The 23,842-nt window shown below is 42.2% G+C and overlaps 1 protein-coding gene across 3 annotated transcripts; it reads left to right on the top strand.

The window, feature by feature from the left end:
• Positions 1–236: 236 nt before the first annotated feature.
• Positions 237–22,424, top strand: LOC129853359 (calcium-binding protein 1-like). 3 transcript variants are annotated; one of them, XM_055919312.1, is made up of 8 exons: positions 1,203–1,293; positions 18,278–18,462; positions 20,256–20,286; positions 20,401–20,544; positions 20,653–20,762; positions 20,913–20,987; positions 21,097–21,169; positions 21,715–22,424. In XM_055919312.1, exons 2-8 carry the CDS (start codon positions 18,409–18,411, stop codon positions 21,738–21,740), a joined length of 513 nt encoding a protein of 170 aa, XP_055775287.1. In that variant the 5' UTR covers positions 1,203–1,293; positions 18,278–18,408; the 3' UTR covers positions 21,741–22,424. The 3 variants fall into 3 exon arrangements, with proteins under 3 accessions (XP_055775285.1, XP_055775287.1, XP_055775286.1); XM_055919310.1 differs by lacking the exon at positions 18,278–18,462 and having other exon boundaries at positions 237–1,293; XM_055919311.1 differs by lacking the exons at positions 1,203–1,293; positions 18,278–18,462 and adding an exon at positions 18,491–20,120.
• Positions 22,425–23,842: the final 1,418 nt, after the last annotated feature.

Below are 23,842 nucleotides of genomic sequence, written 5' to 3' on the forward strand. Positions count from 1 at the left end.
TTAATTGTTATCCAAAAGTTTTTTGATATTGAAATAAACCTACTGCTTTGGAACTTTAAAAAAAATGGTGGAGGAAATGGGTTTCCATATCCATAGCTTTTATCTGCATTCATTTTGGAGCTTTGCCCTCTCTGTTTAAATCAATAGAGATGTAGCCTACCATAGCTGGCAACCGAGAGATGGGCATTGACATTTACTGCTGAATTATGACCCATTCCAATTGAAGACAGCATAGCCTACCGCAATCATTTATGAGCACGGTGTTTGGTCCTCCCACAACAGAACACGCACAGTAAATTCAAGGTTCCAGGGACGTTTACATTAGTGACAGGATGACGCGACGTGAACATCGTGCTCTCCCTCATCACTATGATTTTGGTTACGCGTCTGCGCGCGCCCTGCATCAGCGGCCGGGCCACATAGCAATCAGGTGGTAAAATACAACTTTTAAGGATAGCTTTTGAAGGCAGCTATGGTGTTGTTGTTACCTTACGAGGGCCGACAAAATGAGAAAATGACATATTTGATGGGTAACTAAACGGCAATGAGTAGGTTAACCGGATGAAACGAGACTAGAAACAAGACACAATCATGAGCTCCTCTTTTCCCAAATCCGAATCCAAGACCTCATTGCTGAAATCTTCCTCGGCAAGCGGAAGATCGACACACTTCCCTGAACGTACGACAGGAACCGACCGAAATCATCATCATCATCACCACCGTCCAGCTGCAAGTCAAGTGAGCAGCAATGCCGCAGAGGAGTCTTTCTGGTCGGCAGAGTGCGACGTTACTGCGCGGAGACCCCTGTGCCACCCCTCGCTCCTCGGTACCCGGAATAGGGCGACGACCCGAGCTAGTAAGAGCCAGCCCCACGCCCCACATGCCAACGTTCCCGCCGCCCACTCCCAGGATGACCCATCTGAGCAACATGGTGTGGGTCGAGGTGTGAGAGAACGCTGCAAGTCATCCAAGCATCACCGACACCACCGGAAAACGACCCGGGACGACCAGCCAGCTGCACAACACCACAGCCACACTCACCCTACCCGTTTAGACCCCAGAATAGGCATACAGCCCCACTCAGACTGCAAAGACGACACCGCGCTCTTGTTTGAATCGAGGGACCATACAAGGGCCAGTTCGTCTGCTAGCGTGGATGCCAGCATCCCGTCCCCAGCGTCCTCCTCACCTATCCCCGTATCCAGCCGATCCTCTCACCGCTCTCGAAGGTCCAGCGCAGCATCTTGTGAATCTGACTTTTTGCGGCCAATTCTCAACTCGGTTTTTGGACAGGTAAGACCCTTGCCTAAAACATAATACACATTAAATTGTTAATTAAAAGTATTTCTTATTTATGAAAAATAATAATTGACTTGCAATCACAAATTATAAGGCTAAGCTTCTTCAAATAGTTTCATAATCAGTAAGGCCTATTTAGCCTAGTAATGTAGGCTATTTCTAAAGAGGGAGAAGGCCTACCATTATCAGAGTATTGATCTCAGCTAGAGGTAGTAGTCTGAATGTAATTGATAGTGCATGAAAACTATAGTATTTGAGGGTCACATTACTGTCTTGTAGTGGAATCGTACAGCCATTGGACATGCCTGGCTCACTGAGCTCAGTAAATCAATGACATTATTAATGGATGAGCTTGTCTGTGAAAGCACAGAGAGGGCTTCAGTGAGTCTTCTTATTAGAGCTCCTATGTTAATGAACCGTGAAAAGGGAACCATATAGGCTATCCTCATTGTACATTTCACATAAAATTATCCAGAAATGTAATGCTCACATTTGGTGCACAAATTGTTATCCTCACATGTACCATGATGTCACAGGTGATTTAGCCTTACGTTCCAGATTCTTCTGCCTCTGTAATATTCACAGCGACACACATTGCCATATAAAGCCATGTCTCGACTGATGGTTTCGCAGCATGGATGTACAGTAGTAGGCCTACACATTGGAATGAGAGAGGAGAGAGGCAGAGGAGATCGAGAGAGGAGAGAGGCAGAGGAGAACGGTTCTGAAGTATTCATTTGTATTACACTGAAATCAATGTGATTTGCATATTCATAAATACATTGATTTAAAAATAGAACTACCTTTTTTGTATTTTGCTGTTTGAAGGTAGCCTAGTCACTTTGAAGGTAGCCTAGTCACTTTGAAGGTAGCCTAGTCACTTTGAAGTATCTGGTCACGATGAAAGGATGTTAGATGTTCCTCACAGATGTCACTGCACTCCGAACAGGTGTTTTCCAAACATGTGCTGGATGTTTTTATAGATATTCAAATTATTGCCCAGAAATAAATAGCCAATTATTATTCATGCACAGAGCTTAATCTCCATAGTGACATAGGCCTTCACATAGTCGATTTACTGGTGTTTAGATATGCCTATCTATAGCTCAAGCAATTGTTTTAGGATGGTTGTGTAAATGTCAAAATATGTCAAATACCGTTGATGCTTATAAGCCACATGGAATACAGTAGTAACTACATTCAGGCATTATAATGACACTTTACGCTAGAGGACACTCTGATAATGTATTAGTGTTGCTCAAAATGAAACATGATAAGATCAGAAAACATTCCTATATTAGTGAAGTATTTGTGTCCCTGCTCTGTAAACATAGTAATGTGCTGGCGCTGACCCTTCTGCAGACTGGGGTCCTTAGTGTTCATAAAGAGGAAGTTGGTATTGGTCTGTCAATGGGAGTGTGCGGCATAATGGAATGGGCTCTTGACTTACTTTGTGGATCACTCTTGACTTGTATGGTGATGGTGTGTTGTGATATGCTATGCCTCATACTTTGGTTATAATCAATTCAATAAGTGTCTTGCGGACTAGGTGGAGTATATTATGTGTTCTCAATGCTTAATTCGTTTCCTTTTGTGTTTTTGCTGAGCGTTTGCAAACTGAAGCTTTGGTGCTTCTAACAATGAAGTCAGTGAGTCTTTGTGACAACCTTCAGCTCAGCAGTCAATCTATTTACATAATTGTTTTGTCTCTCGGGTGTTTTCCCTGTCATCTGTGAGTCAGTCAGGAAGTGTGTGCCAGTGAAACATAAGCGCAATATGAATCAGCTCTTTATGACACATTAATTGAGAGGTGGTGAGACACAGGGAAGAAGCGTAACACATCTTCTATTAGATCCCAATGTAGCATGTGTTATAAGACACAATGTTTCTGAGACAAATAAAGCAGCCATCTCATTCTACCTAGTTGCTTTTTTTTCTTACAGACTACCGGTATAACAGAGTGTTCCAAAATTAATCCAATGCTCCAATGTTCTCCATCCCTCCATGGTTTTCTCTCCCTCCCCTTCCATGACGTTCTCTGATCATTTGTCTCTGTATCTGTTAGGTCAGTGTGACCTTGTCATAGTCTACAGAGTGGTGGAGATGGGAGGGGGAGAGGGGAGGAGAGTGAAGGATGATGGGGAAAATAGGGGGTAGGAGATAGAGAGCCAGGTGACAGTTGAGCAGAAAAATGTATTCATCTCCGATGTACCTGTACATTTACAATGAATTATTTATAGGCACATTAAAAGGAACTGTGTCATTTTACAGTCAGAGTTCTATCTAGAGCTTAAAACCAGGTGTGAAATTGAACAGAGTTTGATGTGTACTGTCTACATGTGGATGTGCATGCGTACACATTTTCATGATGCTAACATGATGCAAGCAAACCAAAGAATGGCTCTGATCAGATGTGTGATGTGTTCTGAAGTTCACCATGACTCTGAGAAAGAGTGCTACATTAGCTAAATATGCTCCTACCAAGATTAATCATCACCAGAGAGAGAGAGAGAGAGAGAGAGAGAGAGAGAGAGAGAGAGAGAGAGAGAGAGAGAGAGAGAGAGAGAGAGAGAGAGAGAGAGAGAGAGAGAGAGAGAGAGAGAGGGAGAGAGAGAGAGAGAGAGAGAGAGAGAGAGAGAGAGAGAGAGAGAGAGAGAGAGAGAGAGAGAGAGAGAGAGAGAGAGAGAGAGAGAGAGAGAGAGAGAGAGAGAGAGAGATTGCGAGGGAGGAAGGTTATATCAGAGATTTTGTACAAATAACTTACACCATCTGCGTGTTTCACTGTCATCCAATGTGTCAGCCAATTCTCAATGCCTGTCTCCCAAAGTAGCTGCATATTTTGCTGGTTTTACATTTATAGCCTATTGATGAACAATTTAAGGAAATGGCTCAATAAATGAGTGGGGCATGTTGTATTTGTCTCACAGTGATAACTGTGATATCAATGGCAGTGCAACCAACCGTAGTGCAAATTGCCCCCTCTGATACGCCTGAAAGACAAAACTCTTGAGGTGTAGCGGTCTACTACTTATTCATCAGTACTGTACAGTCAGGGATCATTTTCATGGCTTGGCAGTTGAGAGAAAGTGGAATTAAAAACACTCAATGGCACAGCAGTATATAATAATCCATTCATTAAACCATGAATTACTACTAGTCCCACCTAAACCTGCACTTAACGCATGGTAAAAACATTGTTACAAATACTTTTGCTAATTTCCCTGCATATTATCCTCATTTTGTTATATATTTGCTTAACATTGTTGATGTTGTTTAGTCAAGCTTGCATTCTTTATATGTGCCAGAAAATGGTATCCTGCCGCTTTTAAACAGATGTGCCTTTTTTTAAACACCTGCTGCCCCCTAAACATCTCTGCACAACCTTCCTGCTGATTAGAATCGTGTATGTTTGTGTAGGTAATGGAATGTGTCATGTGTTTTAAGAGAGGCGGAAGGAGACTATGTGGGTAAAGGATCGGCATCTTCTCTCTGCATTATTTGTTTCAGCTTGTGCATTTCATGGGAAAGTTGGATCTACCTCCCCTTTTCTCCCCCTTTTCCATCTTGTTCCCTCCCTCTTACTACTTCTTCCTCCCTTCCTCCCTCCCTCTGTCCTCTCTCTCTCTCTTTTACTGTTTTTGTCGGTCCTGTCACTGTCGTTTCCACTTTCGTTAGGTGCTAAGCAGCTCAGCTCTCTCTCACAATCATTCTTACACTCAGTACCTCAAATCAAATGGTGTCACATGCGCCAAATTGTAACGAGTATTACCGAAGGTGGCCTCCCTTCCTGTTCGAGTGGCGCTCGGCGGTCGTCGTCGCCGGTCTACTAGCTGCCACCGATCCCTTTTTCCTTTTCGTTTGGTTTTGACTAATTGATTTCACCTGTTTATTGTTTGGTTGTTAGGGTGGTGTTATTTAAGTTCGTTTAGCCCGTTTCTGTTTGTGCGGGCTTGTCTCTCTGTTTTTTGTATGAGGTTGTTATTTTCATGTTGGGGTTTTTCCACAGTCTGGATTTATTTTCCAGTGTGTACTTTATTCAAGTCGGATTTTTACGCCAAATGTTTTTGACGTTACCAGTTGTTCATCTGGTTGGACATTAAAGAGTGGTTTTCCCCATTACCTTTGCTCTCTGCGCCTGACTCCTTACAATTGTCCTCATTGATCCTAACACGAATACAATGTGTAGACCTTACCGTGAAATGCTTACTTACAAGCCCTTAACCAACAATGCAGTTTTAAGAAAAAAAAGAGTTAAGAAAATATTTACAAACTAAACTACAGTAAAAGAAAGTAACACAATAAAATAACAATAACAAGGTTATATACAGGGGGTACCGGTACCGGTACCGGTACCGGGTCAATGTGCGGGGGTACAGGTTAGTCGAGGTAATTGAGGTAATATGTACATGTACACTAACGTTCAAAAGTTTGGGGTCACTTAGAAATGTCCTTGTTTTTTAAAGAAAAGCTATTTTTTTGTCCATTAAAATAACATCAAATTGATCAGAAATACAGTGTAGACATTGTTAATGTTGTAAATGACTATTGTAGCTGGAAACGGCAGATTTTTTATGGAATATCTACATAGACGTACAGAGTTCCATTATCAGCAACCATCACTCCTGTGTTCCAATGGCAAGTTGTGTTAGCTAATCCAAGTTTATCATTTTAAAAGGCTAATTGATCATTAGAAAACCCTTTTTTAATTATGTTAGCACAGTTGAAAACTGTTATTCTGATTTTAAAGAAGCAATAAAACTGTCCTTCTTTAGACTAGTTGAGTATCTGGAGCATCAGCATTTGTGGGTTTGATTACAGGCTCAAAATGGCCAGTAACAAATAATTTTCTTCTAAAACTTGTCAGTCTATTCTTGTTCTGAGAAATGAAGGCTATTCCATGTGAGAAATTGCCAAGAAACTGAAGATCTCGTACAACGCTGTGTACTTCTCCCTTCACAGAACAGCGCACACTGGCTCTAACCAGAATAGAAAGAGGAGTGGGAGGTCCCGGTGCACAACTGAGCAAGAGGAGGAGTACATTAAAGTGTCTCATTTGAGAAACAGATTCCTCACAAGTCCTCAACTGGCATCTTCATTAAATAGTACCCACAAAACACCAGTCTCAACGTCAACAGTGAAGAGGTGATTCCGGTATGCTGGCCTTCTAGGCTGAGTTGCAAAGAAAAAGCCATATCTCAGACTGGCCAATAAAAATAAAAGATTAAGATGGGCAAAAGAACACAGACACTGGACAGATATAGATTGGAAAAATGTGTTATGTACAGACTAATCTAAGTTTGAGGTGTTCGGATCACAAAGGAGAACATTCGTGAGACGCAGAAAAAAATGAAAAGATGCTGGAGGAGTGCTTGACGCCATCTGTCAAGCATGGTGGAGGCAATGTGATGGTCTGGGGGGTGCTTTGGTGGTGGTAAAGTTGGAGATTTGTACAGGGTAAAAGAGTACTTCAAGAAGGAAGGCTATCACTCTATTTTGCAATGCCATGCCATACCCTGTGGATGGCACTTAATTGGAGCCAATTTCCTCCTACAACAGGACAATGACCCAAGCACAGCTCCAAACTCTGCAATAACCTTTTAAGGAAGAAGCAGTCAGCTGGTATTCTGTCTATAATGGAGTGGCCAGCACAGTCACCGGATGTCAACCCTATTGAGCTGTTGTGGGAGCAGCTTGACCGTATTGTACGTAAGAAGTACCAATCAAGCCAATCCAATTTGTGGGAGGTGCTTCAGGAAGCAAATCAAATCAAATTTTATTTGTCACATACACATGGTTAGCAGATGTTAATGCGAGTGTAGCGAAATGCTTGTGCTTCTAGTTCCGACAATGCAGTAATAACCAAGAGTAATCTAACCTAACAATTCCACAACTACTACCTTATACACACAAGTGTAAAGGGATAAAGAATATGTACATAAAGATATATTAATGAGTGATGGTACAGAACGGCATAGGCAAGATGCAGTAGATGGTATCGAGTACAGTATATACATATGAGATGAGTAAAGTAGGGTATGTAAACATAAAAGTGCATTGTTTAAAGTGGCTAGTGATACATGTATTACATAAAGATGGCAAGATGCAGTAGATGATATAGAGGACAGTATATATAAATACATTATATTAGGTGGCATTGTTTAAAGTGGCTAGTGATACATTTTTGATCAATATCCATCAATTTCCATTATTAAAGTGAGCAGGAGTTGAGTCAGTATGTTGGCAGCAACCACTCGATGTTAGTGGTGGCTGTTTAACAGTCTGATGGCCTTGAGATAGAAGCTGTTTTTCAGTCTCTCGGTCCCTGCTTTGATGCACCTGTACTGACCTCGCCTTCTGGATGATAGCGGGGTGAACAGGCAGTGGCTCGGGTGGTTGTTGTCCTTGATGATCTTTATGGCCTTCCTGTGACATCGGGTGGTGTAGGTGTCCTGGAGGGCAGGTAGTTTGCCCCCAGTAATGCGTTGTGCAGACCTCACTACCCTCTGGAGAGCCTTACGGTTGTGGGCGGAGCAGTTGCCGTACCAGGCGGTGATACAGCCCGACAGGATGCTCTCGATTGTGCATCTGTAGAAGTTTGTGAGTGCTTTTGGTGACAAGCCGAATTTCTTCAGCCTCCTGAGGTTGACGAGGCGCTGCTGCGCCTTCTTCACAACGCTGTCTGTGTGGGTGGACCAATTCAGTTTGTCCGTGATGTGTTAGCCTAGGAACTTAAAACGTACTACCCTCTCCACTACTGTCACGTCGATGTGGATAGGGGGGTGCTCCCTCTGCTGTTTCCTGAAGTCCACAATCATCTCCTTTGTTTTGTTGACGTTGAGTGTGAGGTTATTTTCCTGACACCACACTCCGGGGGCCCTCACCTCCTCCCTGTAGGCCGTCTCGTTGTTGTTGGTAATCAAGCCTACCACTGTAGTGTCGTCCGCAAACTTGATGATTGAGTTGGAGGCGTGCATGGCCACGCAGTCGTGGGTGAACAGGGAGTACAGGAGAGGGCTCAGAACGCACCCTTGTGGGGCCCCAGTGTTGAGGATCAGCGGGGTGGAGATGTTGTTACCTACCCTCACCACCTGGGGGCGGCCCGTCAGGAAGTCTAGTACCCAGTTGCATAGGGCGGGGTCGAGACCCAGGGTCTCGAGCTTGATGACGAGTTTGGAGGGTACTATTGTGTTAAATGCTGAGCTGTAGTCGATGAACAGCATTCTCACATAGGTATTCCTCTTGTCCAGATGGGTTAGGGCAGTGTGCAGTGTGGTTGCGATTGCGTCGTCCGTGGACCTATTGGGGCGGTAAGCAAATTGGAGTGGGTCTAGGGTGTTAGGTAGGGTGGAGGTGATATGGTCCTTGACTAGTCTCTCAACGCACTTCATGATGACGGAAGTGAGTGCTACGGGGCGGTAGTCGTTTAGCTCAGTTACCTTAGCTTTCTTGGGAACAGGAACAATGGTGGCCCTCTTGAAGCATGTGGGAACAGCAGACTGGGGTAAGGATTGATTGAATATGTCCATAAACACACCAGCCAGCTGGTCTGCGCATGCTCTGAGGACGCGGCTGGGGATGCCGTCTGGGCCTGCAGCCTTGCAAGGGTTAACACGTTTAAATGTTTTACTCACATCGGCTGCAGTGAAGTAGAGTCCGCAGGTTTTGGTAGCGGGCCGTGTCAGTGGCACTGTATTGTCCTCAAAACGAGCAAAGAAGTTATTTAGTCTGTCAGGAAGCAAGACATCCTGGTCCGCGACGGGGCTGGTTTTCTTTTTGTAATCCGTGATTGACTGTAGACCCTGCCACATACCTCTTGTGTCTGAGCCGTTGAATTGCAACTCTACTTTGTCTCTATACTGACGCTTAGCTTGTTTGATTGCCTTGCGGAGGTAATAGCTACACTGTTTGTATTTGGTCATGTTTCCGGTCACCTTGCCCTGGTTAAAAGCAGTGGTTCACGCTTTCAGTTTCGCGCAAATGCTGCCATCAATCCACGGTTTCTAGTTTGGGAATGTTTTAATAGTTGCTGTGGGTACGACATCGCTGATGCACTTTCTAATGAACTCGCTCACCGAATCAGCGTATTCGGCAATGTTGTTGTTGGACGCAATGCGGAACATATCCCAATCCACGTGATCGAAGCAGTTTTGAAGCGTGGAATCAGATTGGTCGGACCAGCGTTGAACAGACCTGAGCGCGGGAGCTTCCTGTTTTAGTTTCTGTCTGTAGGCTGGAAGCAACAAAATGGAGTCGTGGTCAGCTTTTCCGAAAGGAGGGCAGGGGAGGGACTTATATGCGTCGCAGAAGTTAGAATAACAATGATCCAGGGTTTTACCAGCCCTGGTTGCGCAATCGATATGTTGATAGAATTTAGGGAGTCTTGTTTTCAGATTAGCCTTGTTAAAATCCCCAGCTACAATGAATGCACCCTCAGGATATGTGGTTTCCAGTTTACATAGAGTCAAATAAAGTTCGTTCAAGGCCATCGATGTGTCTGCTTGGGGGGGAATATATATGGCTGTGATTATAATTGAAGAGAATTCCCTTGGTAGATAATGCGGTCGACATTTGATTGTGAGGAATTCTAAGTCAGGTGAACAGAAGGACTTGAGTTCCTGTATGTTGTTATGATCACACCACGTCTCGTTAATCATAAGGCATACCCCCCCCCCCCCCCCCGCCACTCTTCTTACCAGAAAGATGCTTGTTTCTGACGGCGCGATGCGTGAAGAAACCAGCTGGCTGCACCGACTCCGATGGCGTCTCTCGAGTGTGCCATGTTTCCGTGAAGCAAAGAGCGTTACAGTCTCTGATGTCTCTCTGGAAGGCAACCCTTGCTCGGATTTCATCAACCTTGTTGTCAAGAGACTGGACATTGGCGAGTAGTATGCTAGGGAGTGGTGCGCGATGTGCCCGTCTCCGGAGCCTGACCAGAAGACCGCTTCGTTTGCCCCTTTTACGGCGACGTTGTTTAGGTTCGCTGGCTGGGATCAGATCCATTGTCCTGGGTGGAAGGCAAAACACAGGATCTGCTTCGGGAAAGTCATATTCCTGGTCGTAATGATGGTGAGTTGACGTTGCTCTTATATTCAGTAGTTCCTCCCGACTGTATGTAATAAAACCTAAGATTACCTAAGAAATAACACGTAAAAAAACGAAATACCGCATAGTTTCCTAGGAACGCGAAGCGAGGCGGCCATCTCTGTCGGCGCCGGAAGTCCACCAGCATGGGATGAAATCTCTTCAGATTACCTCGACAAATTGACAACTAGAATGCCAAAGGTCTGCAAGGCTGTAATTGCTGCAAATGGAGGATTATTTGACGAAAGCGAAGTTTGAAGGACACAATTATTATCTCAATTAAAAATCATTATTTATAACCTTGTCAATGTCTTGACTATATTTCCTATTCATTTTGCAACTAATTTCATTTATGTTTTCATGGAAAACAAGGACATTTCTAAATGACCCCAAACTTTTGAACGGTAGTGTAGGTAGGGGTAAAGTGACTATGCATAGATAATAAACAGCGAGTAGCAGCAGCGTGAAGAAAAACGAAGGGTCAATTCAATTAGTCCGGGTAGCCATTTGATTAACTGTTCAGCAGTCTTGTGGCTTGAGGGTAGAAGCTGTTAAGGAGCCTTTTGGACCTAGACTTGGCGCTCCTGTACCGCTTGGCATGCAATAGCAGAGAGAACAGTCTATGACTAGGGTGGCTGGAGTCTTTGACAATTTTTAGTGCCTATGACACCGCCTGGTATAGAGGTCCTGGATAGCAGGAAGCTTGGCCCCAGTGATGTACTGGGCTGTACACACTACCCTCTGTAGCGCATTGCGGTCAGATGCCGACCAGTTGCCATACCAGGCAGTGATGCAACCAGTCAGGATGCTCTCGATGGTGCAGCTGTAGAACTTTTTGAGGATCCGAGTACCCATGCCAAATCTTTTCTGTCTCCTGAGGGGGAATAGGCGTTGTTGTGCACTCTTCACAACTGTCTTGGTGTGTTTGGACCATGATAGTTTGTTGGTGATGTGGACACCAAGGATCTTGAAGCTCTCGACCTCTATCCACATAGATCTACCTCAAACCTGTGTTAACTCTCCTCTCCTCCAAACCCTCTCAGAAAGACCATTATGGTTTTTTTAAGTCTGGTGCAAACCCTTGTTTTCTACCATTGGGAAGTGTGTAAAATCTCCTTTTAGAAGCCTCTCCAAAAAGGTAAGGTTGTATTTAATGTGATGCACTGTAGCCAGGGTTGAGGAGTAATTGATTACATGTAATCGTTTACATGTAATCTGATTACAAAATACTGTAACTGTACGGATACGTTACCAGAAAAAAATATTGAAATCAGATTACATATACATTTGAAAAACTAGATGATTACTTCTTGGATTACTTTTAAATTCAGAAAGGATGTTTGCGAAAAAAATACAATATGACACTTTTCTGTTTTCTTAATGACATTCAATTCAGCATTGAAAAGTCAGAGACCGCAATGATGACACACCAAATGCATTTGATGGATCTTTTTTGTGTTCTTTGAATGCCTCTTAAGGGTAAAGTAGTCTGAAGTAATCAGTTTACGTTACTGAGTTTTGGTAGTCCAAACGTTACGTTACTGATTACAATTTTGGACAGGTAACTAGTAACTGTAACGGATTACAGTTACAAAGATACCTACCTAACCCTGACTATAGCGCATGTGCTCTACCTCTCCAGCTGTCTATCCTCTATGTCTTGTGTCTGTTCCCATGTGCTGGACTATTTCACAATTTGTACAAAATGCTGTACAGAGATATGCTAATTGAAAAGTGATTAAATGTGAAAGGGTTTTTTATTGCACCTAATTTGTAGAACTGCCTTTACTACTGTGTGGTGTATTTAGGAACATTCATATTTACAGTTGGAGTGTGAAACTGTTGCTCTGATGAGGAGACTTTATTTTGTTACTATCCACTGCTTATTTTGTTTTAATCTACCACCTGACAATTATGTCAAATATACAGTACCAGTCAAAAGTCTGGACACACCTACTCATTCCAGGGTTTTCTTTATTTTTACTATTTTCTACATTGTAGAATAATAGTGAAGACATCAAAGGTATGAAATCACACATATGGAATCATGTAGTAACCAAAAAAGTGTTAAACAAATCAAAATATATTTTATATTTGAGATTCTTCAAAGTAGCCACCCTTTGCTTTGATGACAGCTTTGCACACTCTTGGCATCCTCTCAACCAGCTCAACCACCTGGAATGCATTTCAATTAACAGGTGTGCCTTGTTAAAAGTAAATTTGTGGAATTTCTTTCCTTCTTAATTCGCCAATCAGTTGTGTTGTGACAAGGTAGTGGTGGTATACAGAAGATAGCCCTATTTGGTATAAGACCAGAGCTGTGTTCAAATACTCATACTAACCATACTATTTGCGACGTCAATTGAGTATGTAGTATGCTTATTGGTCATTCTATGGATTTTGTTAGTATGCCAAAAGTTCCCGGATGTCGTACTAAATTTGCCAAAATACGAAGTATACAAGCAGCGGACACTCAATCCATGCTTTTAGGGCCCATAATGCAATTTTTCAGAAAATGGACGTGGCTCACATTTTCAGATTTGAAGAAAATGGTGGAAAATATGCAGCCGAAGTCCGACGAGAGTGGTTACAAATGCATTGCTTTAACTAATTATGTCATATTTTAAGAAAATGTTAAGCAATGTAATAAAGAAATTACTTTTCAAATAAGTTAGGTTACACGTTATGTTGGCTGACAATTTGTTAGCTACGCTATCCTTATGAAATGCATAGCATTACAGCAGTATGTGCCGGTATGTTAGCTAGTTACCTAGTTGGCTAATACATCAAACTTGCCAGGCAGGATATTAACTATATGCTAAATAACTACCCAACATTTATTGACTGGATTATTCACGTAATTCTTAGCTAAGTGTTATAGTTGTTGTGCGTTCTCAATGGACATTGTTAATTCTGGCTATCTACTCCGATTTCATAGTGTGCCAGAGTCAGAGTGTCAGTAAAAGTTGCAAAAAACATAGTAATTAAATTGTATCCAGCAGCACAGTTACAGTCACCAACAATCTGGATAACATGAAAACAGCCTAACCAGCTCTGCTAGGGCGAGTAAAATGGTCAGAGTGAGGTGCTCTCTCATTTGTGTCTGGACTGGGTGCTTGACTGCCGTTGTAAGGTCAGAATGTTCGGATCCCTAACCCTACTCCTCGGCCAGAGTAAAACGCTCTGAATTTACGAATGCCCAGAATGCTCTCTGGCACTCCAGATTGAATTTACAAACACACCCGACATCATAAAATGTCTATCTAGTCATTTGTTATGCTAACAAGCTAGCAAGAGGTTGCATAGCAACACCATCAACTTCCGGTTAACAGGCGAAGCGCCAGTATGCTCAACTGAAACGATACCATTCATTTACAGTATACTAAAATGAAAAAATAGTATGTAGTATATACTCATTAAGTATGTTGTATACAGTATGTTATTATGGGTATTCAAACACAGCTCAAGTCCATAGTTTGTCAAGAACAGCTCAAATTAGCAAAGAGAAACAATAGCCCATCATTACTTTAAGACATGAAGGTCAGTCATTCGGGAAGATTTCAAGAACTTTGAAAGTTTCTTCAAGTGCAGTCGCAAAAACCATCAAGCTTTATGATGAAACTGGCTCTCATGAGGACCGCCACAGGAAAGGAAGACCCAGAGTTACCTCTACTGCAGAGGATAAGTTCAAATCAAATCAAAGTTTATTTGTCACATGCGCCGAATACAACAGGTGTAGACCTTACAGTGAAATGCTTACTTACAGGCTCTAACCAATAGTGCGGGGGGGAAAAAAGTGTGTGTGTGTGTGTAGGTAAGTAAAGAAATAAAACAACAGTAAAAAGACATTTGAAAATTACAGTAGCAAGGCTACATACAGACACCGGTTAGTCAGGCTTATTGAGGTATTATGTACATGTAGAAATGGTTAAAGTGACTATGCATAAATGATGAACAGAGAGTAGCAGTAGCGTAAAAAGAGGGTTTGGCGGGTGGTGGGACACAATGCAGATAGCCTGGTTAGCCAATGTGCGGGAGCACTGGTTGCTCGGGCCAATTGAGGTAGTATGTACATGAATGTATAGTTAAAGTGACTATGCATATATGATAAACAGAGCAGCAGCAGCGTAAAAGAGAGGTTCACAGAGTTCAAGTAACAGACACATCTCAACATCAACTGTTCAGAGGAGACTGCGTGAATCAGGCCTTCATGGTCGAATTGCTGCAAGGAAACCACCACTAAAGGACACCAATAATAAGAAGAGACTTGCTTGGCCCAAGAAACACGAGCATTGGACATTAGACCGGTGGAAATCTGTCCTTTGGTCTGATGAGTCCAAGTTTGAGATTTTTGCTTCCAACCGCCGTGTCTTTGTGAGACGCAGAGTAGGCGAACGGATGATCTTTGCATGTGTGGTTCCCACGGTGAAGCACGGAGGAGTAGGTGTGATGGTGGGGGGGTGCTTTGCTGGTGGTACTGTCAGTGATTTATTTAGAATTCAAGGCACACTTAACCAGCATGGCTATCACAGCATTCTGCAGTGATAAGTCATCCCATCTGGATTGCGCTTAGTGGGATTGTCATTTGTTTTTCAACAGGACAATGACCCAACACACCTCCAGGGCTTGTAAGGGCTATTTGACCAAGGAGAGTGATGGAGTGCTGCATCAGATGACCTGACCTTCACAATCACCTGACCTCAACCCAATTGAGATGTTTTTGGATGAGTTGGACCGCAGAGTGAAGGAAAAGCAGCCAACAAGTGCTCAGCATATGTGGGAACTCCTTCAAGACTGTTAGAAAAGCATTCTTCATGAAGCTGGTTGAGAGAATGCCAAGAGTGTGCAAAGCTGTCATCAAGGCAAATGGTGGCTACTTTGAATATAAAATATATTTTGATTTGTTTAACACTTTTTTCATTACTGCATGATTCCATATGTGTTATTTCATAGTATTCTACAATGCAGAAAATAGTAGAAATAAAGAAAAGCCCTTGAATTAGTAGGTGTGTCCAAACTTTTGACTGGTTCTTATTCTAGTAATACAGTACAAGTCACTTGATTTATTACATATACAGTAAAGTTCATAACAGTCTGTAGACTGCAGAGCTCTTCATCTGTGTAAATTAGTTTACAAAGTGATGAAGAGTATTTTTTACTGTTTGTCTACTCATGTCAGGCCACGTTTTTACAATTATATTTCACTCATGACAGCAAAACATTTTTTGGGGACATCTACTACTTTCACAATGCCTCTTACATGACTATTTATACCTATACTTGGCCTGCCTCTTGAAACATGCTCTGTCGTAGAAAGAAAAATGCAAGTGAAGTCTTTGGCATCAGTGTAGAATGATGGACAGATCCAGGTTCTAGTAGCAGATTAAGAGTTAAATGGAATACAGGTGTGAGTTCAGTCCTAGTTCACTGAAAGAAAGTATCTTCTCTTCCATCTATTCTCTGCCTTTCATCCACTAGTCTTTCTCGCCTTTCCCCCTGTGTGTGTGCTTACTGTCGTTTTGACAGTGTATAGGTCTCAAGTGCCAGTCTACATGATGTGACCAGTAAACTTATGATGAAAGAATGGAAAGTTGTCCACACACCTTTTTATTGATGTGGATTTACAGTCCCTCCACCCCTCTCTTTTGCGCCCTCTCTCTCTCTCTCTCTCTCTCTCTCTCTCTCTCTCTCTCTCTCTCTCTCTCTCTCTCTCGTTCTCTCTCTCTCTCTCTCTCTCTCTCTCTCTCTCTCTCTCTCTCTCTCTCTCTCCCTCTCTCTCCCTCTCTCTGTCTCAAACACACACCCACACCCACACCCCCCCCACACACACACACACACACACACACTAAAACATTCACATTTAGAACACATTTTACTGACAGCAATGACAGCAAGTGTGACGTTACTGATTACAAGCACTGTAAAAGTCTCCACTGATGTGTCAACAGGCTTGCTAACAGACCCCAATCCCGCTGGCAGCATTGGCAGATCTACTATAATTATTGCAATCAGTCATGTTTGCTGTGTGAAAGGTTTATGTAAAAAAAAAAAATATCACTTTAATAAATTAGGAAGTGGGAGTAGGATGAATGGGAGTAATTTATTAAACAGGAGAGGGCTTTTGGGTGTGAAAGCTGTCGATAATTCCTGCTAGACTAGCATAAAGCACATTTGATCAAAAGTAGCAAGCAGGACAAGCTACTGACTGATAAGTATTACAACATGACTGTAGCATGACAGAATTAACAGGTCAAAGGTAGGGCCTGTCGTGTCTTTGCTATCATTAAATTGAAGACTTATAGTTTATATCAAAGATTCCTGTAATTAGGGATTACGCGATCAACTGATTAATAATGAAACTAATTAACTATGAATTTGGGAGCACCAGGGAAGGTAGTCAGATTACAAAGTTATAATTTCCCAATATAACCTTTCAGATATTTTCATATCTGAACAATAGTCTTCTGATTAATGATTTATTTATTTTACCTCACGTTAGTCTCATTCCAAACGTCGTAAATTGTTGGTTATCTGCACGAACCCAGTCTTCACTATGAGTCATCCATACATCAATTGTCTTAAATCATTTATTTATTACTAACTAAGTAATTCACAGAAATGCATAAACAAACAAACAAACTTAAAATGGTTACATGAAATGATGGGAGAAATATGCCCTAGTGGGCTGAACCGGCATGGCGGCTTGTTAGACAAAGGGAAAATTGGGGTTCGACTAAGAAGTCACTACAGAGTTCATAATTATAACAATTGACATGCTAATCCTTTACACATGAACGCTCACTCATTCGGGAACAATTGCAATCAATATATATATATTTACGCTAAGTGTGTCGTCTTGATCGCTGGAGAAAAGTTAGTTTCTGTTGGAGAGATTCGTCCGTCTCTGTCTTGGTTATTGTGGATAGTTCAGAGTGACATTCGTTATAGAATGGATGTTTCAGCGGTTGTCGTTCTTCGCGTTCAATGATACCGAATTCCTAGCTACAGACTAGTAGTCAATATCAAAGACTTGTTCTTATTCGTCTAAGAGTTTAACCACGTGGTATGGTTAACAGATTCAGCAATGGTACTCAACCTTCGTTCTCCTCCTTCAAAAGGTGAATTCGAGGACCCGAGGGGCGGGTCCTCGGATTTAGTTCAAATCAAAAGGGATTTGTATTTTTCTTCATTAAACAGTCCAAAATCATATTACACAATTATACCAACAGTATCATACTCATTCATTTTATACAACAAACAGATGTAAACCTCATATCTGAGGTTATTATATAAACAGCGGTATGGTAATGTAGCCACACAGTCTCCCATGAGTTTCCCACATTGTGTCAAACGGACCGGTAAATAGCTGGAATCTTCACCGATCTTTTATACTTTTTCAGGAACATGAAATCTGTTCGTACCTCAAGTTCTGTGAGGTGGAAGAAACTTCCTTTGTCCTGAAAGTTTACCCTCTCTCTAATACTGTTTGGCCATGAGGAGATTCTCAGGAATTTACGACGTCTCTCTGTGACCACAGCATGGGTTGAAGGAGGAAAGGGGGAGGCAGGGAGTGGCAGGGAGAGGGGAATGGGCTTTATGTACCTAAACAGGCAACGTCATGACAGGCCCTAAACACATTGAGCAGGTCGTTCATATGAAAGGATATTATGCACTACAGCCCTTACAATGTTATTTTTTTTCTATCAGATTTATTTGACAAGGCATGTAGATTTTTGAGAAATTAGAGACTCACTGACGCTATACACATCAAATTGACTTACTACTCCCTCTCAACTCTACCTCTGAGTTCATTCTGTCCCGAAGCTGCTGTTGACTACAGGTCTCTAACACTGTCTCTGTCCCCCTATACCCGAACCTCCCTGGCCCCCCTGGAAAGCTGGTCAAGGAAGACAGGAAGCAGTACAGAGGTGGTGCAGTCCTATGATGAAAGGGGCCTCAACCATTTGAGGGGCCTATCAGGAGCCGCTCATAACCCTAGCACAAAACTGTGCTCTCATTCACAACATTATGGGGCCCACCTGCATCTTCCTGCTCAAGAGCCTGGCCGATATCAGGCAGGCTGTAAGTAAGTCTGGACACACACAAACACATATGCACTGAGTATGCCAACCATTAAGAACACCTTTCTAATAATGAGTTGCACCCGCTTTTGCCCTCAGAACAGCCTCAATTCGTCGGGCATGGACTCTACAAGCTGTCGAAAGCGTTCCACGGGGATGCTACCCCATATTGACTACAATGCATCCCACAGTTGTGTCAAGTTGCCTAAATGTCCTTTGGGTGGTGGACCATTCTTGATACACACGGGAAACTGTTGAGCGTGAAAAACCCAGCAGCATTGCAGTTTCTTGACACAAACCTGTATGCCTGGCACCTACTACCATACCCCGTTCAAAGGCACTTGCATTTTTTGTGTTGCCCATTCACAATATGAATGGCACACATACACATTCTACGTGTATTATCTCAACGCTTAAAAATCCTTCTTTAACCTGTATCCACCCCTTCATCTACACTGATCGAAGTGGATTTAACAAGTGACATCAATAAGGGATCATAGCTTTCACCTGGATGCACCTGGTCAGTCTATGTCATGGAGAGAGCAGGTGTTCTTAATGCTTTGTATACTTAGTGTACATTGATGTATCAATGTGTGTGTGTGTGTGTGTGCGTGCGTGCGTGCGTGTGCGTGCGTGTGCGTGTGTGTTAAATGTAACCAGACATGATGTGTGTGGCAGATAAAGTACAAATATGTGGATGAGTGTCACGTCCTGACAATAGTTCTTATGTGCTTTGCTTGTTTAGTATTGGTCAGGACGTGAGCTGGGTGGGAATTCTATGTTGTGTGTCTAGTTTGTCTGATTCTGTGTCCAGCCTAATATGGTTCTCAATCAGAGACAGCTGTCAATCGTTGTCCCTGATTGAGAATCATATATAGGTGGCTTGTTTTATGTTGGGGATTGTGGGTGGTTGTTTCCTGTCTCTGTGTTTGTGTTCTGCACCAGATAGGACTGTTTCGGTTTGCCACACTTTGTTATTTTTTGTTCGTTGTAAGTGTTCACTGTTTATTGTTTAATTAAACATGTTGAGCACTGGCTACGCTGCGTGTTGGTCCGATCCCTGTTTCACCCCCTCTTTTAGTGAAGAGAGGGAAGGCTACCGTGACAATGAGACCGCAAACATGGACTTACCTACCTGGGGCTACTGTACTCCTTGGTCAACACTCTTTCTTTTACATTCTATGTTTGTGTTGTGACTGATGTCAAAAGAAACCCCTGCAGTTTGTTCCATTATTGGATTAATTTAGGATTCTGATGGCTGATTGATGTTTAACCAAATGTATTTCTTCAGGCCACTGTGTTTACACTTCTCCCTGCAGATTAACCGCTAAGGGTTCTGGGATATGTCTCTCTCTCTCTCTCTCTCTGTCCTCTATATCCTTTAAAGGTTGCTTTCATTATAAGCAAGAGCTGAAAAAAGAACATAGCTACATTCCTTGCAGACTGAAAGACATGCGTTTCCTGGTTATGCTCTGTCTCTGATGACGCTGGGAGCAGTCTGAATGGGAGTCATTAAGATGTTTGAAAACATTCCAGTGACTATATAGCTATTGTCCCTTGCTTGAGTTCCACCAGAGTAGATAGAGGATTATCATGGCGCAGACCGCAGATTCACCTTTTGAAGTCACTATGTTCCTGGGATTGTTAACATCAGATAGTGTAAGAATATAATATGATGGACTTTGACAATTGTTGTCTCTAAATGACTTAATCATAATCTTTATTTATTAATTGTTAATAACTTAATTGTATTTGAAGTTCTGATTACACTGACACTCTTCTTTGCCCCAATAGGACAGAGACCTGAGGCCAGAGGAGATTGATGGTAAGTTGTTTTTCATTCATGTTCCTGTGCTTGTCTCTCTGTAGTTGTGTCTCTGGTAGTGGCAGGAGTTTTCAGATTACAGGAGAGTAATCTTTCTCTGTATTCTCTCTGCAGAGTTGCGGGATGCTTTTAAGGAGTTTGATAAGGACAAAGATGGTTTCATCAGCTGTAAAGACCTGGGAAACTGTATGAGAACCATGGGATACATGCCTACTGAAATGGAGTTGATAGAACTGAGCCAACAGATCAACATGAATTGTAAGAGTGTGCCCTAGTCTAGATATTTGCAGTACAAGTACATTACACCATTGTTTGCTAATTCCCTCCCCTAACATTTTCTCCCTTGTTCCTTCTCTTTTTGGGAAGTGGGAGGTCATGTTGACTTTGAGGATTTTGTGGAGTTGATGGGCCCCAAACTTCTCGCTGAAACTGCAGATATGATTGGTGTGAAAGAACTGAGAGATGCCTTCAAAGAGGTGAGAAACTGGATTGCTAGAGAGAGAGGGAGGAGAGGGTGATTACGGAGAAAAGAGGGAGGAGAGGGTGATTACGGAGAAAATTGCCTGTCTGTCTAATATTTCATGCTCTGGATTATGAATGTGATCATTTGTTTTTTCCTCATGAAGTTTGACACCAATGGTGATGGAGCGATAAGCACAGCTGAGCTGAGAGAAGCCATGAGGAAGTTGCTGGGACAACAGGTGAGGTTACAGAATGAAGTCTGTCTGAGTAGCTTAATCGATGTATGCATCACTACTAAAAACTGTTTGTTTTACACACACCTATTCCTCCTTTGTTACTGGACTGTAGGTTGGCCACAAGGACTTAGAAGATATCCTGAGGGACATCGACTTGAATGGTGATGGGCATGTTGACTTTGAAGGTAAGCTGAGCAGAGTTTATTTATCTATACCAACAGAATAATAAAATCACAGACAATATTGTAATAGCTAGAGATTTTGCTATTCATGCTGTGTGTGCAAGCTCGTCTTCAGCTGATGGGACAGGAGTGCTTCATAAACGCTTGATGTCAACTGGTCTTCCTTACTCTTCAATTTCATGATATTTCCTTCCTTTTATCCACTTTCTGGCAAAGCTTCAAATAGCTTTCACATTTGCAAACTGTCTGTTTCAACCATGTAAGGAAAGTGTGGTCTCCTCCTGTGTTTTCCTTATAACAGCGAGAACACAATCCCTATACCCCAATCCTTAAACTGGTAAATGCATTATGATACAGTATTCAATATGTCTCTCGGCTGCAGACAACTATGGGGCCCCACTGGTCACTGTGACTCAAATATAGACATGTGCAGTAACATATGATACTGTCCACTTTCACACATAGTCTGCATGTCCTATGCATATTTTAACACACACACACAGACTGAACTTCTAATATTTGACAGATCTTATCCTCTCTTTTCACAGAGTTTGTACGAATGATGTCCCGCTGAGAGGAGGCATGGTCGATATGGCTTCAAGTTAATTATTCTGAATGTGAACCTCTGCCCCTTTGTCATCATCATTGAATGAGCGAAACGGAGTAAATACTTGGACCTCTGAGCTATCTTTTCCTGAGAAAAACTGGAATTAAAGCCCTTACCTCTAAGTAGAAACGGAAGACCACGGTACTGCTCAAAATAGTGTTCTTCCCCTAAAGCCCCACATTCCAACTTAGACAGGTTCTACTGTAGCTTACAGACTGACCCGCTAATGGTTTCCGCACTATTAACCCTCCACGAACTGTATACACTTGTGTGTAGCCTGCTGTTTAGGCAAGTTTTGTTTCTCAACCTTTAAATGGCAATATTACTTGTGACTACTGATACGTTCTTCAAGTTTGGGTAATAGAGTGAGAAAAGCAGAGAGTCTTATTTGTGTGTGTGTTTGTCACTGTGATCTTTTGTGAGGTGATCACTGTGTTTACCCAGAACCATAAAAGCACCAGATCCTCTCTAATGCACTGGGTTTATGGGACAAGCAAGAGCTAAGAGGACCTCAGCAAACACGCCAACCCCAGATTTGGAAAATAGTAGCTTTTCTTCACATTTGTGTGCAGTGCATAAACATGATGGTTTATGTGTACAGTATCTTGTCTGTCTGTCTGTACAGTTTGACAAATAAATTGCAGAGTCCTAGTTTGTCATTGTGCTGTTTTTATGCATGCCAGAGACTAACCTAATTTGAAATATAGTATCTGTATGGGTGTGACAGTAAATGTAATACATTGTCTAATGTATATAGTAGGCCACGCAATCTACTAAAAATAAATGTCTACTTGTGAACCTGTTTTTTTCCAGTGATGCAATAAGTCCCAGGGAAATAGCTATATGGTATAAAGCCAGGAAAGAAGAGACAGATTTAACTATTGCAATACAAGACAAACATGTAAAGGGCCTATACTAGGGGCTACTGTGAAGTGAAGAAGTGTCTCACAAGGACATTGGACTGACACATCAAACCTTTTAATTTTTTGCATAATGGATAAACAATACAGAGCAATAGGCCTAGACCATTCTGGGCTCAAACAATATCAAAATTTAAGAAAGTATTCAAACAGATATGGCTAAAGGCCGACCTTGACAGAACAGAAATTATTTGGAGACTACCGTTACTAAAGAGACGTTTTCATGGTACCAGGACACAACGATGGTGCGCGAATGACTGGCTGGCTGGAACAGAAGAACAAGTTGTCATGGTAACTGTCTCGCTCCTCCACCTGGATCCGCAGGAGCGGCGCAACATCTCTCTTCTTTGTTCCCTAGGACCAAAAATCCGCACGGGCTCCATCGTGTGGTAAATGTCTAGAATACATTTTGTTTTGAGTTCTTGATGTTCTCAATTTTCGAAACTAAAGAGATGCAAGAGATAAAACTGTCTCATCGTTAGCATACAGCTAGCTACACAGCACTTTAAAAAAGTCAGGTACAGGTTTCTTTCATCATAGTGTTCGCTGTATGCATATTGTGTGTGAATTGTGTTTTGTGTATTGCTGAATTGTCATCTGTTGATGTGATTATGTAGGCTACAGGTTGTGTTTTGCTAAAGTGACAACATATCGGCATGGTCTGTTGTGGTTGATCAAAACCCAGGGCACAGTTTCTAAACCAGTGGTCACCAATTGTTCGATCGCGATCGACTGGTTGATCGCCTAGTCATCGCCAAACTCCGCCTACCCGGCAGACCAGGGAGATCTGTGGCTAGATCGAGTGCGCCTACTCTGCTAGCCAATCGGATAGCTCACATCACCGTGCCAACAAGCTTCTAAGACAGGAGGACCCCGGCGACAGAAAAGTTTGATACTAGCTAATGTGAGAATTCATAACTTTTAAAACCATGTTCAGATAAATACTTTTAAAGAATACAGTAAAGAGTTGCTGTTTATATGAGTGAGTTAATGACAAAGTTTTTATTCAGCACTGTCAACACTGTTTTTATTCAACACTATTACAAAAGATAAAATGCGCTTCTCTATACTTCCACTCACGCTGCAGCTACAATGAATGAGTTAGCAAGTTCTTCGATAGACGCATTTTTTTATTTAATCAAATGTAAT

Source organism: Salvelinus fontinalis, chromosome 4 (genome assembly GCF_029448725.1).
Source record: "Salvelinus fontinalis isolate EN_2023a chromosome 4, ASM2944872v1, whole genome shotgun sequence".
Taxonomy (NCBI): Eukaryota; Metazoa; Chordata; class Actinopteri; order Salmoniformes; family Salmonidae; genus Salvelinus; species Salvelinus fontinalis.